The 15095-nt window shown below is 36.5% G+C and overlaps 1 protein-coding gene and 1 pseudogene across 1 annotated transcript; one reads left to right on the forward strand and one right to left on the reverse strand.

Moving 5' to 3' along the window:
• The first annotated feature begins 251 nt into the window (after positions 1-251).
• LOC113059589 (nucleolar GTP-binding protein 2-like) lies at positions 252-10126 on the forward strand (annotated as a pseudogene).
• A 750-nt stretch (positions 10127-10876) lies between these two features.
• Positions 10877-14031, reverse strand: LOC113059184 (axonemal dynein light intermediate polypeptide 1-like). The gene is made up of 6 exons (XM_026227485.1): positions 13821-14031; positions 13563-13699; positions 12811-12980; positions 12547-12725; positions 11064-11228; positions 10877-10979 (listed from the first exon to the last, which is right to left on the reverse strand). The coding sequence occupies exons 1-6, from the start codon at positions 13899-13901 to the stop codon at positions 10938-10940; spliced, it is 774 nt and encodes a 257-aa protein (XP_026083270.1). The 5' UTR covers positions 13902-14031; the 3' UTR covers positions 10877-10937.
• Positions 14032-15095: the final 1064 nt, after the last annotated feature.

The raw sequence follows: 15095 nt of genomic DNA on the forward strand, positions 1-15095 counted from the left end.
TATAGTTCCTTTTTTCCAATTTGTTTCCTTTACCTTGAGTGGAATGTAATCTTGTAGAGTAGAACATGTGCTGTAAGAAAACAGGTAAGTCATACATCTTGTTGTAATGTCAAATTTAAGAATTCAAATGGCTCTCTTTAATCAGTCTAAAAGCATAAGACAAAGTTTTGATTCAATATAACAAACAGACACTGGTCGAAGCTTAAAGACATGGGACAGGACAATGCAACTAAAGCAACAACTATCCCGGCATGCCCTCTTCTGGGTATGCGGAGTCCTGCATGAATCGAATGTGCATTATTAAGTCATTCTAAAATAAAATGCAAATACAAGTTTTCCCAATTAAATATGTTTGTCCTGTTAATTAAACAATATGTGAGTTATAACTGTACTGATGCTGTGTTTGTCTAAGACATATTTTTACTTAACTTTAATGCTAAGTAAAACAAATAGCTCAGGGTTACCAGGTTTGTGCTGCTTCAGTCTTCTAAAATAGACTTGGAAATTAATGTTAACTGTATAATTACTATAAAAGGAGTTTAATGTTGTTTGAAACAGTTTTATTTCCTCGGTATATGTTAACCACCCACTGACAGGTTTATTAGCTAAATTAAATTGTAGCTTTGTAGATGCTTGTAATTTACTGTGATTTCGGTCTGATAAGACACTAACAGCTTTGCTTTAATTGCGGAGAGAGAGAGAAAAAAAACGGTGAATAGTGAAAAGTACAGCTGCCATCAGTGGATCAACCATAACGTTAAGAAGTGACGAGAATACTGTTTGTAAGCGAAGAAAACAAAAATAATGACTTAATTCAACAATCCCTTTGTCAGCATCCTTGTGGCATGGCTCACACAGAAGAGCGTAGACAGTTTGAGTGATGTGGAGAGAGACAGAGGAGACTGTTGACAAAGCAATTGTTGAATAAAGTCGTTATTTTTGTTTTATTCGCATACAAAAATATTCTCGTCGAATCATAACATTACGGTTGAATCACTGATGGCAGATGGACTATTCTGACAATGCTTTTCATACTTTTCCGGACCTTGACAGTGTAATTTACTTGGCACTCTATTGACAGTCACAAGCAGGGCTTGACATTAACTTGACATTAACAATTAAATTTTATGATACATGATTTCTGTCTACGTAGATCGTTCCAAAGTTAGCGTCAGATATGATACTGTGTGTTGTCATTTAAAAATATAGCTTTATTAACACAAAAATGTTTCAGACATTAAACTCCAAGGGGAAAATTGCCTCTTCACAGAGTTAATTTCTGACTTGAATGGTCAGCTGCTCATTTCTGGAATTCCTTGCTCATAAATGAGAAAACAGTTTTTCTGTTTAGCCAAATCACCTCTTGGCTAAACCTCTTGTAAGTTGTGGACTTTACGTAACACATGCGGCACTATAGTAAGAACACAGCAAGTACAATTGTTGTGTCATGATAATGGTACAGTGATTTTATTAGTCTGACGGTGTAGTGAGGACATAGCCTGACCCGTGATAGAACTTGCTCTTTGGCACCTAAGGGCCTGCTGTCTGCCAGTAGTAAAGAACAGAGCAAAAAATATGAGGTCAGAATACAAGGTAAGGTTATGCTTTGTTCTTCATGTTCCATCTGCAAATGTTGTCCATTTGCTTCAGCATCTAAACTGTTCCATGTGTGAGCAAAACCTTTTAGGGCTATGCATAATGAATGTCCCAATTTACTTTTGTTCTATGTCTCAGGACTGTGACAGTTTATGTTCTTGTTTATTTTTTAGGGAGCTGGCAAAACTGTGTCAGTTATTGATTTTCTTCCACTCTTTTTGATTTGTGGTTTGAGTTTGAGTCTCTCCTCCAGCATGTGCCATGATGCCCAATGTTTGTGCACATTTTTTCTCTTTCTCAGAAATATTTTGAACATGTTGTGATGTTGTGGTTAGACTCAAATCAGGTTGTTTTATATCATCCACGTCAATTGTTCCGAACAAATGCAGTTTTACAAGAAGTAGAATTTCTTACGAGAAATGTAACTGGCTTTGACAAGATCTGTAAATTGCTTGTTTTATTCCATCCTCTGTTGCAACAGTGGTATGGCTTCCCTTTTGCTTTTAGGTCATTATAGATTGCAATTTGGCCTGGTCCAGTTACATACTTCAACTGTAAGAAGTTTTGTCATTATTCTTTAACTTTTGCATTTTTAGTTGTCTTTTTGTTAAAGTATATGTTCTATATACACTAAAATTCAAAAGTTCAGAGTTGTTTTTTAAATATATTTTTTAAAGAAATGTCTTATGCTCGTGAGGCTGTTTATTTAATAATTTAATCACAAATTCAGTAAAAACTGTAATATGAATTATATTCTTTTATTTAATTTAATGCATCTTTGATGAATGCAAGTATTAATTTCTTTAAAAACAAAAACTGAGCACAAACTTTGGAACAGTACTCTAAAGAACATTCTATATGTTTAAAAGAATGTATGAAAGCTGATGTTTACCAAATGTAAACCACATTTGCATTTAGTTTGAAAACTGTAGATTACCATCTGATTTTTTTGTCAGATTAGATTTAAAGTTTTCCATGTCCAGGATTCGACAGTGTGCAGTGCTTTCTGGAGCTGTGGTCAAATACACTAATTTACCCTCCTTTAGTGAATTATGTCACTTAGTATGGTGTTTAGGCATAAATCTTTACTAGATAAAGTGCAGGCTACACTGTCTAAACAAACTGATTTCACCATTTCATCACACAGAATGTCAATCCTCAAGATAAGATAAGATAAATAAGGTAAGATATGTGAAAAAAGCCATATTCGTATATGCTTTATAGAAGAAATCATGTTCTTTTGTGTGGCACAACATTTTCTGACACGCTCTTCTGCTCTACCATAAATCATTGGGGCTTCTTTCCTATTAATAATAGTAGCACAGAGAGCTGTCATATTGCTTGCAAGAGCTGAAATATCAGATGCATCATCAAAAAAATTACAAAAGTTAAGAAGATTCGGATGAAGATGATAAAAGTTAACCAACTATAGCCTTGTTTTTCTAGCAAACATGACTTATATATCATGAGAAGACTCAATAAATGATTTAAAGCTGTTTAATTTTCCCTTCACTGCAGGGAAGAGGCTCGGGAGGAAATCTTTAAGAAAAGGCAGTCAATGAAGATTTATAAGGTAGCTATTACCATCTTCCAACACCATTAAAAGTTATAGGGGAGAAAAAAAAAACATAGCACTGCTCAATGACGTTATATCCTAAAATGAACAATGTTTTGTGCAGGTGATCGAATCTTCAGACGTCGTTATCCAGGTGCTAGATGCTCGGGAACCCTTGGGCACTCATTCCCAGAGCATTGAGTCCTACCTGAAGAAAGAAAAATCTTGGAAACACCTCATCTTTGTGCTCAATAAGTGTGACCTCATTCCCACATGGGTTATGGTAAGAAATGAAAGTGGAATACTTCAGTATTTTAAGATGACATAGGCATTCTACTGTTCCAGAAGCTTTGCAAGATACGTTCGCTTGTCAAAACTTAATTTTATTTCAGAAAAGTAACCATAACAAAGCTGACTGTTGCATTTGTGACATAACTATTGTCCTTTTTGCGACATTAGCTTAGCAACATGCTAACACCAGTCACTTTTCATCCATTTTTCAGAAATCCTGATGATAAATCTTATTCTTTTAGTAGCATGAAATATTGATATAACATAAAATAAAATATTGCAGGACTTGCACCATGTGACGGCTGCAGAGGTGCTGTTTCGGTCCATGAATTGCTCTATAATATATAATGTCATGTGAGTATTGTGTTGTTAGCTTAGCAAGTTCCGATGTAGAGTTATCCAAAAGGATCACTTTTGTTGTTCCAGAAGAGTTAGGATGTATGGGACCACCTTTTTAGTCATTAGACAGCAAGGCTGCTCACTAGGTTTCTGGAACAAGGCCACTGTCTGCAGTGTGTCCTGTTGTACATTCAATTCTACCGTTTCTGGAGTTTGTTTCACTGACAAACAGGCATGTTTATCTTGGCTTGTTTAAAATTTGTTATAGTTAACCAGTTAAACGCTCCTTTCCAGATATTTTTTCCGTCTTTACCATCTGTAGTTCTTGTTTGTAATTCATGTTATTGGTGATTCTGAAATGCAACAGCATTAGGGAATGAGGAAGTTATACCTGCTTTTTATAAGTTGCAGGCATTTGCATTCAAGCCAACAAAGCATTTGTCTACCTCCTTCAGATTTATGACAGGGAATGATTGGGAAACCCATTCATTTTGTTGTTGAAACGGAATCACTAATCATTCAGCGGTATTTATTGTTTGGCAGCCTGTGCCCTTATGTGTGTGTGTGTGTGTTTTTTTTTTTATCTGTTCTTGCTTATCAAAAACAATTTCATAGATCACTTCTAGAATCTAGACCGTAGACATTTAGCACGTGTGTCCAGATTTGATTCTAAATCCTATGGTTTTCTTCCTATATTAAAAGTGAGGATCAGATTGAGATTTCTAAAGGTACAAACTGACATGAAAATCATGTGTGTATTCCATCTGAAGAGCATGTGTAAAAAAAAAAGAAAAAAAAAAGATTATTCTCACATACCAGTAATTAAAATAATTCAACATCAATTATGAAAAGTATGAAAGATAAATTATGCCCACTCTTATGTTATACTCACGCTCATGTTGTTCCAAACATTGTTGAAGAACGAAGTTCATACAATTTTGAGTTTTCTTTAAGTTTTGATATATTTACGGTAGGAAACTTACAAAATATCTTCATGGAACGTGATCTTTACTTAATATCCTAATGATTTTTGGCATTAAAAGAATAATCTATAATTTTGATAGATACAATGCTTTTTTGGCTATTGCTCAAAATATACCCAAGCGTCTTAAGACTGGTTTTGTGGACCAGGGTCACATATGTTTATATGTTTAGAGTGCTTTGAATTTAATGTAATGTGATTTATAAAGAGGGATGCTTTTAGGAGTATTTTTTGAACATTCAGGCATTTTATAATTCATAGGAATGTTAATGAATACTGTTGTTCATTCACATTTAGGATAATTCTATGTATGTAATTTAATTATTTAATTATTCTTGTGTCTGTGTTGTAGAAACACTGGGTTGTGGTTCTTTCTCAGGAATACCCCACTTTGGCCTTTCATGCCAGCCTTACCAACTCCTTCGGCAAGGGCTCCCTTATCCAGCTCCTGCGGCAGTTTGGCAAGGTCAGCATTTAAACATTTACAGCATTTTTTAAAATGCTTATACATTTTATTGTGCCTTGGAAACTGGGGTGGGGGGCAACAGGTTTTAAACACACTACAGTTTCGATCCACATCATTTATCTACTCAAGCTGCAGTTTTAGGACAAGGTCGTTCTGTTTTTTAGTACGGAATGGCCGCAGATGTAGAAAGCAGTGGTTTGGTTGGGTACCAGCTGCACCCCACCCTCACATGCTATTGGGCTCCTGTCCTGTCTTCACATCTGCCTCATAGCTATTTTTGTGAGCACAGTAAACAAAAAATTGGAAATACTAAAAAGGAGAGTGGGCTCACATAACATAAATTTTGTTGAGAGTTATATGAGAAGACACTCTTTTAAGAGTTAGAAAACAGCAGTGCAAAAATATCCCGGCATTTAAGAGGCCTTTGTAGGTTGTGTATGAAGTATTTATTTTTTGGGCCCCCTTTTTAAATGTGTATAATGGAAGGAAATGTGTGCAAATTATTGGGTTGATCCAAGATGATCTTGTTTTCCTGACCTCGATATCATGAAACCGACATTAAATCAGAAGACTTGACAGTATGTGTGTTTTTCTTCTATTTAATTACCTTTTCAAAATTATGTTTTGCCTAGTCTTGACATGTCCATATTGATTTGTGCTCAGCTCCACTCAGACAAAAAGCAGATCAGTGTTGGCTTCATTGGTTACCCCAATGTTGGAAAGAGCTCTGATATCAATACCCTGCGCTCCAAAAAAGTCTGTAACGTGGCACCACTTGCTGGTGAGACAAAGGTAAGACTCCAGAAGCTGTTTCTTTCCATCTCAGGAATGTGATTTTAACATATCTATATGGATTTCTATATGCCCCCCCCCCCCCCAAAGGCATAGTTACCCAAAAATGAAAAGTCTATAATCAGTTTGCTTACTCTAAATCCATTCCAAACCTGAATTACATTTTTTTTTCGCCCTAAGGACACAAAAGTATAATTTTAGCACAATGTTCGTGCTGCTATTTTCCATGCAGTGTATATGAATGTTGACAAAAGCTGTAAACCAGGAGCCAAAAATGACAAAAAAAACACTATTAATAGTAACCCATTACACTGTTTTTAAGTCGTCTTCTATCATGAACATCAGAGGATTGAGGGATTCTTCTTGTACATGACTTTAAATGATTCAGATATTTTTAGCAAGTGTAAGGTTACCTGCCATCTCCTGACACGTGGCAATATTTTGGATGGCTTAAATTTTCAGCGTTTTGGTTTTGGCTGCTACTTTTGTGTATTCATGTTTTTGCATGAAATAACTTTTATGTTGTCAAATTTTTCCTCTTATTATACAAACATGGAACTGAGAAATGGTTTTTCAGAGAGCGAGTGAAAAGTGCACAGCAAATGAAAAACATTACTGACGGAGGCCAGATTAAAATCAAATTCTAAACAAATCTTGTGTTTATGTTTTAAATGATAAATTGTATCTTTTAAAATTTCCCATGTGTGCCCTGATTTGAATGATTAATCAATTGGTAGACATTTTCTGTCTCCTATTTTCTTTTCTTTTTACAACAGTCTTTCTAGTTTAATTATGAGATAGATCGATAGCTAGATAGATATGTTTGATTTGATTTTAATAGTTTAAAAAATTTGTCGTGCTTCCTTATCTAGTTTTTCCTTTGTTAAAATGTTACGTTTGCCTGAATCACTGTTTAGGCCTTTGGCCAGGCAGCAATATTCATAAACAATCTATTTAGTTTTATAATCTTAAAAGTTAATTGACTGCTTGCTAACTTGTCGAAAGTTATTATAAATTGCGTATATTCAAATGCAGTTTGTTATATTGAAATGTTTTCGGTCTTGTGGTTTCTTAAATGGAGTTAATGGATGAATCTGTGGACATTCTGTCAGATGGCTCAAGCTCAACCTTTATGCCATAAACAACGTTTTCTTTCTTTCTGAAAGGTATGGCAGTGTATCACACTAAAGAGACGCATTTTTCTCATTGACTGTCCTGGCATTGTCTATCCCTCTGACGACAATGAGAATGACATTGTGCTTAAGGGAGTGGTATGATGACCTTGAAACTCAAGTTCAACATTTCATTCACATTTGGCAATCCCAGCAGCTTTATCTGCTCACTTTGTATCTGTTGCATTTAGGTTCAAGTGGAGAAGATCTGAAATCCAGAGGATCACATCGGAGCAGTGCTGAAGAGAGCCAAAGCAGAGTACATCCAGAAGACATACTGTATTCCGTCCTGGACCTCTGCCGAGGATTTCCTGGAAAAGCACCGGAAAACTGATTAAGGTCTGGCCTGATTGTGGAGTATCTGATAAAACGAACTGTCATCTTGGTGCTTGTGGCACATTTGTTTATTCTTTCCTCTAGAGTGGCCGATTGAGACGGGACAGTTTGCTTACTTTAAGCCGTTGAAAAACATTTAGTTTTAAGTTCGGATAGCCAATTTACAATACTCGAATGCCAAAACCACTAAGATTTAGTACAGAATCAGATATTTTACAAAAAAATGGTTTTGAATGATTGGCAGAGGGGACACATCACCTTTTTTGTGAAACCTCCAGAAGGCGAGATGGATGAAGAGGTAAATGGACATTTGTTTTTAATATCCCACAAAGTTTAGTTTCTTTTAGACAAAATAATTGCTCGGTCTTTGGAAATTTCAATTTAAAAAATGTTTTCCAAGATCATCACTGTTGAATGTTTTGCTAAAATTAGAGCTTTGTTTATTTTAAAGACCTCCGAAGACATTCTTTCTATGTAACTTCTTTAACTGATATTGAATTACTTGGTACAAATCCTCTTTTAAGTCACTGTGGCCAACAAAATAACTTTAATTTTGCCTGTCTTTATACTGGCAGACCCTAATGCACTTTTAAACATTTATAGTCTTAAACGGACACTTGATCTTTCTACTCAGAACAAAGTACAACCGATGCTGGAAATGCCTGAGATGGAGACCAAGAAGTTGGAGTTGGGAAACAGACTTGAAGTTCAGGATTCGGAGGGGACCTCATCTAGCCAGCTGGAAGATCAAAAGCTGCTGAGACAGAAATAGGAGGAGATGCAGAATATCTTCAGCCACATCAAGCAGAACATTGGCAAAATAAACGTCGCTCCGGAGTTCAGCGAGGAGGACCTTGTGCCTGTTGAGTTACCTGACATACTGGATCCCTCCTGGTCAGAAGATGAGCAAGAAATGGAAAATGAGGAGGATGAGGAAAAAGTGGAAGAGCAGACTGGAGAACAACAGGAAGAAGAATCCTCTGTGTCCGGCTCCCCAACCAAAGCAGAGAAGAGGAGCGCATATTAAGTGAATGAAGACATGGATGAGAAGATTGCCAAATTAAAACATTTTCTTGATCGTACCAAGTCAAAGCACTTCTCTGCCATACGGTTTGTTTAAGCTGATATTAGTTATAATAATAATAGTACATTTGTTATATAGGCACCTTTCAAGACACTCAAGGAAACTTTAAAGCATAGACTGCAAGATCAATAATAGACAAAGCAATACAAAACATAAGCTACCAACACAGAATTACTTTAAATTATAATCAATAAAGTTATGATTTAAGTTAAGGGTTATGAGAAGGTTCTGTGAGATTATGGGGATAGTTCACCCAAAAATGAAAATCATTCATATATCCCTTTAACTCTTACCCTGTAGCAGTGGTCTGTTTAACTGATTTTTCACTGTTTAGCTTTTATCTCTTGATATTATAATGTTTTCTTGATCTTTTACAGAATTCCTAAAGGCCTTTCTGAGAAGGTGTTCAGTGAAACAATACCAAAGCTGAATGGTGCAAAGAATGTGCAACAGAAAGGTACAACCAGCTAATGTCTCGGTTACATTTGGTAACCCTCATTCCCTGATGGAGGGAACGGAGATGTGTGTCAAAGTTCCAACACTAGGGGTCCCACTTGAGAGCCCAGACACCTCTGATATCATTTATGAAAAGGTCAATGAAATTTGCATACCTGACCACGCCCCGGACATCACAGATATAAATAAACCATAAACCTGTTTTGTTTTTGTTTTTGTTCTGACCTGTTGCATCAGGATATGAGGAGGCAGAGACTTTGCATTCAGACTGGCTCTGATGCAAGACCTTATCACCTGGCCGTCGCAAATGGAAGGGCCAGAAATGCAGAGAGTGTGAATAGGGAAGGAGGAAATAGCTCTTTTAATGACTATCTGGTGACTGCTCTGCCATGTGGCAGACAACCAGAGCCCAGAAGAATCCACCTCCAGTCCTCCCAGCAGAAGTGGAGCTAAGCTGGTCGCTCCTCACTAGGTCGCCCTTCTCAGGTTCGGTACGAAGCCTTTCGTGGGTAAGGACTGACTGTGCCACATTGACTGGCCTCTGTTCAGACTTGACTGCCAACTCAGAATGTTGCATTGCCTCAGCAGTCCTAGCAGGGGGTTGTCCCTGGTGACGAACAGACAGAGGCTACTGCTTGGGGGGATGAAGGGGTAGTTCTGCCGGATGAATTCCCAGGGACCACTCGTTTCCTTCAACCGCACGTGTTCTCTAGTAAGAGTTTCTGGGTGAGTTTGAGGCAAGTATTTAATAGCCTCTGTTTGTTTTTGACTGTGGAGGATTGCAGTGCAAATTCTTCAACAGTGTCACCAAAGAGTCCAACCTGAGAAATAGGGGCGCTGAGAGAATGCATTTTCTCAGTATTCCGCTTCTCTGCCAGATTGAGCAATAGGTGGCGCTCCTGGTCCACTAATGTGGACATCATCCTCCCAAGAGCCTGCAACATGACCTTCGTAACCCAGAGGGCATAGTCAGTCACTGAACACAGTTCCTGCATGCTCCAGGTTGGGACCACCCTTGTGCAGACCCTGGCCTGAATACCTGCAGGACAGCCATGGAGTGCAGAGCAGACAAAGCTTGTCCAGAAGCATTATAAGCTCTGACCACAAAGGACGAGATAACTTAAATTAAATTAAATGTTGACATTGACAGCATTATAAAAAATATTTAACATATGCTTAAATAAGTTCATAGAATCTTTTCAGAGATGTGTCAATGATTAGGGGTGTTGAGATTCAAATAAGTAATGACACCCACCCTGTTTTGGTTTTCCAGCTGTGAATGTGGGTAAAAAGAGGAAAGCTCTGGAAGATGAAGAGCCTAAACCGCCTACAAACCTCACATCTAAAGAGGTATGCACTGTTCTCCCAGCTCAGTCATCTTGATTACTCAGTCGAGACATCTCGCATAAATTTGGGTCCAAACTTACCTCCTTCTCTCTGTTGAACTTGGCAATAAAGCCAAATGAGCTAAGCGATAATACCTGACCAGAGACCCAGTCACATCAATCCGTTTCCAAGGTCAATTCGGTGGCTAGGTTAGAGCATCTGGTGTGGAATCACGGTGATTTGTGAAAAAGTGAAGGCTGAGTTTATCTGTGATACAGTCTCTCCGATGCACTCTGTGGCACCAGCCATCATCCTGAACATTATGACTAAAACTAATTCATTTCAGTACTGTGCATTTTCAAAGCTTTTTAACTTAAGTCAGTGTGCTGATTCTGCAGTGTTGAAATGTGGATCATGTTTCTGTGTATCTACATATGTTCTTTTTCTTTAATTTGGCGGGGGAAAAAATACTCAGAACAGATGCTTTAATAAATGTTTTATTCATTGAAACAGTGTTCAGTGTTTTATTATTCTAATAATATTTAAGCCTTATTCCTCAGGGTAATTATGCCCTCCAGCTGTGCCTAAAAAATAAATAAAAATAAATGGAAGCACATGAGTCTTAAAAATAATGTGAGAAATCATGATTATGATGATCCTTGCTTTACCTTGAGTTGTTGATTAGTTCGTTTGAGGAACTGGACCTCTTCGGCATGCTTCTTTTCCTCAATTTCCCGCCGTTCGGCTTCCCGCCTCTCAATGGCCTCACATTTAGCCTTCTGCTCGTTCAACAACCTCTCCAAATCTCGCTTCTCACTCTCTAACTCTAAAATCTATCAAGAGTTTGTATCTCAGCGAGCAGAAAATGGACATTTAATGTTTGGTTGTCGACTTTAAAGCTAATGACTTGCTTTCTTCTGCAGTACATGAAAGATATTTTTACATTTTTATTTTATTTTTTCATTCAATCAAAGTCAATGGGATCTAATGTTGTGTTGGACACCACTGACTTTCATTATAAGTTCAAAATATATTTTGTGTATATGTAATAGTTTGTGTTTTCTGTTACAAGATGATGTTAATCACATAAACTTCTCTTAAGCTAACAAGTTGATATAACATAATTTATATATAGTATAATATGTTCATTTAATAGAAAATATAGGGTAAGATACAAGTTTTTTTAATTGTGTCACTGTATATGTTTAGTTTTGTAGCTTCCTTTGTAGTTTTAATAAGCAACTTTGTTGTTTAGAAAATATATTATTTACAGTTAAGGTGAGACACTGCAGGCAAAAACACTGTTTTTTCAAGCACCTGTCAATTTTGACATTTTGGGCTTTTTGGTTTTTCATAAAGTGCTTTTTCAAACTAGTGGAAGGAAAACATCCAAAAGACAATGTTAAGTGTTTCTTTTATAGCACTTTATCTGTTTGTGTCAATAGATTTAAATTACAATACATATTTTTAAAGGCCGTTTTCTCAAAATGAGTTTTTTCTTCAACACTGAGCCATAAATCTCCACTTCAGTAGCACTTACACACACCAAACTTGACATTTTTATTCCTGTCTATATTCTGAAGGTTTTTACAGAGGGATTTGTTCATATATATTTTCCTTGATTGTATACAACATTTTATTCCCCCCAAAATTGTGAAAATATATTGTTTTCTGGCTGTTCAAACAAGTATTTTCTGAATTATGGAGTGACAAAAAAGATAACCAGAATTCCCTCTGTAAAAACATTTGACTCTAATATGTCAAAAGAATTAACAAAAAATTTGAAACTGACTTCATCTAGTGTTCAGATTTTTGTACTATACATTTATGCAAATTAGCACATATTTCATTAAATAATGCCTCATTTGCATATTTAAACATAACATTTTTGAAAACTTGTAATACAAAAAATGTTTGCAATAATCAATGTAATCAATCAACTGGGTAAGTAAGGTGATAACTATTAGTTTTTTTTTTTTTGCCCTATTCACCTGCAGTGTCTTGCCTTAAGTTTTGTTACACTTACGTATATATTTTTTATATGTATATATGAATAATAAAAAATATGTATTTATAATTTTTGAATTATTTTAAAATATAAGTATAATAATGTAAGAAAAAGTTGGAATAATGCTTTCAGTAATAATTTACCTTGTTCTCCATGTCAGCCATCCCATGCTCTGCTTGAAGTGCTTTCCTCATGCCAAAGGCCACACTGCTCTCATACAGTGTTTGATAGGCAGCGATGGTCATGCGAATCTCATCTCTTACTTGCAACAGCAGGAGACCCCGCTCAGCGCAGTTAATGGTGACCTGTCTGATTAACTCATCTAAGAGATTTGAAAGAGGCAATGCTATGTAAAACTCAAGAGCTATTAATATGAGCCTTAATTTGCAATATATGTCTATTTTTACCGAAGCACTGAGAGTAGAGCTCTCTGCGCACAGGGCAGATACCCGTCTCTCTGGCCTGCCTTGCCTGCAGGCTTCTGTCCAGTTGTTCTTGCAAATGAATGACATCCATGCGTGTACATGGAGTGCTGGACACCGGCTGCACCCACAACTGGTTCTCCTCCGTCCATTCCCTGCAACAACCATTTTTAAGATTTCTTTAATACTGTTGTAAAGTTTGGGGTCTGTTAAAAGATTTTTAACCTAAGGTTAAAGGTTAAGGTTAGGAAGAAAAAGATGCACAACCAATCAAAAGAAGCACAGCCTTATGAGCAAAATTGATTCAAGAATTTGAGTAAACTTCACATGAAATGCTGGGGTCAAGGCATCAAGAGCCAACACACACAGTTTTATAGTTTAATATATTTTAAAATGTATTCCTGTGATGGCAAAGCTGAATTTTAGCAGTGATTACTCCAGTCTTAATTGCCATATGATCCTTCAGAAATCATTCTTATAGCCTGATTTGGTGGTCAATAAACGTTTTTTTTTTTTTTTTTTTTTTTTTACATTGCTTAATATTTGTGTGGAAGCCAGCGTTGAGAACAGCATATATTTTAATTAGAAATGTTTATTTGTCAAAACTCTTACTGATTCCAAACTTTTTAAAGGCAGTGTGTGACGTGTTTAAACACATATGCAGCTACACAGTATCATCAGCCAGTTTAAAGAGATGTTATAATAAATACAGTAATAAACCTCTTCGTTTATTTGACCTTGGTGGTAGAATGGCATTCAGGATCTCTTCGGTTTGCTGTTTGCTGGCCTCCGCTGTGGGGCTCTTGGGTTTGGGTGGAGGTGGCACTGGCCCGCTCTCTACCATCTGTTGGGGACTCACTTTCAAAGGGCGACTCTGAGTAAAATGTGAAAGGAGATAAGAAAAACTAACGATCAGGCTTCATTACAACAACAAGGTGTACTTTACGGTGGTTACAGGTTAGTTTTTAGTCGTTACATCCAAGAACTGTACTTACCCTTGGAGACTTCCTCTCTGTATTCTTGCTCACCAGCACCGGATTATCATACTTCAGCAAGGAGTCAGTCGGGAGAATCATGGCTACAATGTGGAAGTGTCAAGAAAATTTAAACAAATGTTTCAAATTCTATGTTTTTGTATGCTTTGAAAGACTTCGAGCAACTTCGTCACGCTGCAAAAATTTCGTTTTGTTGTTTCCAGTTGCTATGACAACTGCTGCTCGTTCCCATCAAGCAGAGTCGTCAAAATAACGGGGTGGAAACCAGTGGGGGAAACAATAATAATTAAGGTTTTTTTTTTAAGTGTTTAAAAATAATTTACATACAAATATATTGAATATATTGTATTGTTTATTTTTCTAATGTTTAGGTTGTAAAGCACTAGACAGAACTAAGTTAGCCACTGGGTGGCACCAGAGCCATATAGAGGAGAGGGGGTTCAGCGAAAAATCGGCAGCTGTCAGCAGGAAGTGGCTGTCAATGGCAGCAGGAAGTGGCTGCCAATAAAACCGGATGGCAGCTGTCGCTAATACCCGGAAATTGGAGGAGGCTGCCGGCGGCAACAAGACAAATAAATAATTATATACACTTATGATTATGTTTAATACTTTTTTAAATAAGTATAAAGGTCAGTATTGTATATTATTTGATTTAAAATATTGATCAAATATAAACAAAGAAATAAGATCATTTTCCTAAACGTTAATTTCCAGCTGAATGTTTATGCATGTATCATTGTTTGTGTGAAATAAAACAATTTATATTTATAAACGAGAGTGCCACTTACTGGGTGTATGTTGTATATTTATTATAGGCTATATACACAAATGACTGAAAAGAGAGAAGTCTCTCAGAGACCTTTATTTAAAATCATAATTTGCGGTTATATTTGTAGTATTTCAAGAAACAACTATATATATATATATAGTATAAAGTAGCTGTTAAATTTGTAACTGGGTTAGTAAGTTGTCAAAGTCAGTGCTTTACAATGTAAACCGTATAAAATATATCCAGTAAGCAAGCAGACTAAAATATCAATCAGAATCACTAACAACAATCCGGAGGTATTTTCAAGACTCTTAGATCAGAACTGATGAGGTATACAGAGTTACTTCTCCAGCATCTTGCACCAATCACTGTAAAACCCAGGGTGGATGTGCATCTCCCCTCATTTTCCTCTTGCAACATGGTCAAGTCAAGCATCGTTTATTTATATAGTGCTTTTAATAATACAGCTCAAAGCAAAGCAACTTTACAGTATTAAATAGGAAAAT

This window comes from Carassius auratus, chromosome 41 (assembly GCF_003368295.1).
Source record: "Carassius auratus strain Wakin chromosome 41, ASM336829v1, whole genome shotgun sequence".
Lineage (NCBI taxonomy): Eukaryota > Metazoa > Chordata > Actinopteri > Cypriniformes > Cyprinidae > Carassius > Carassius auratus.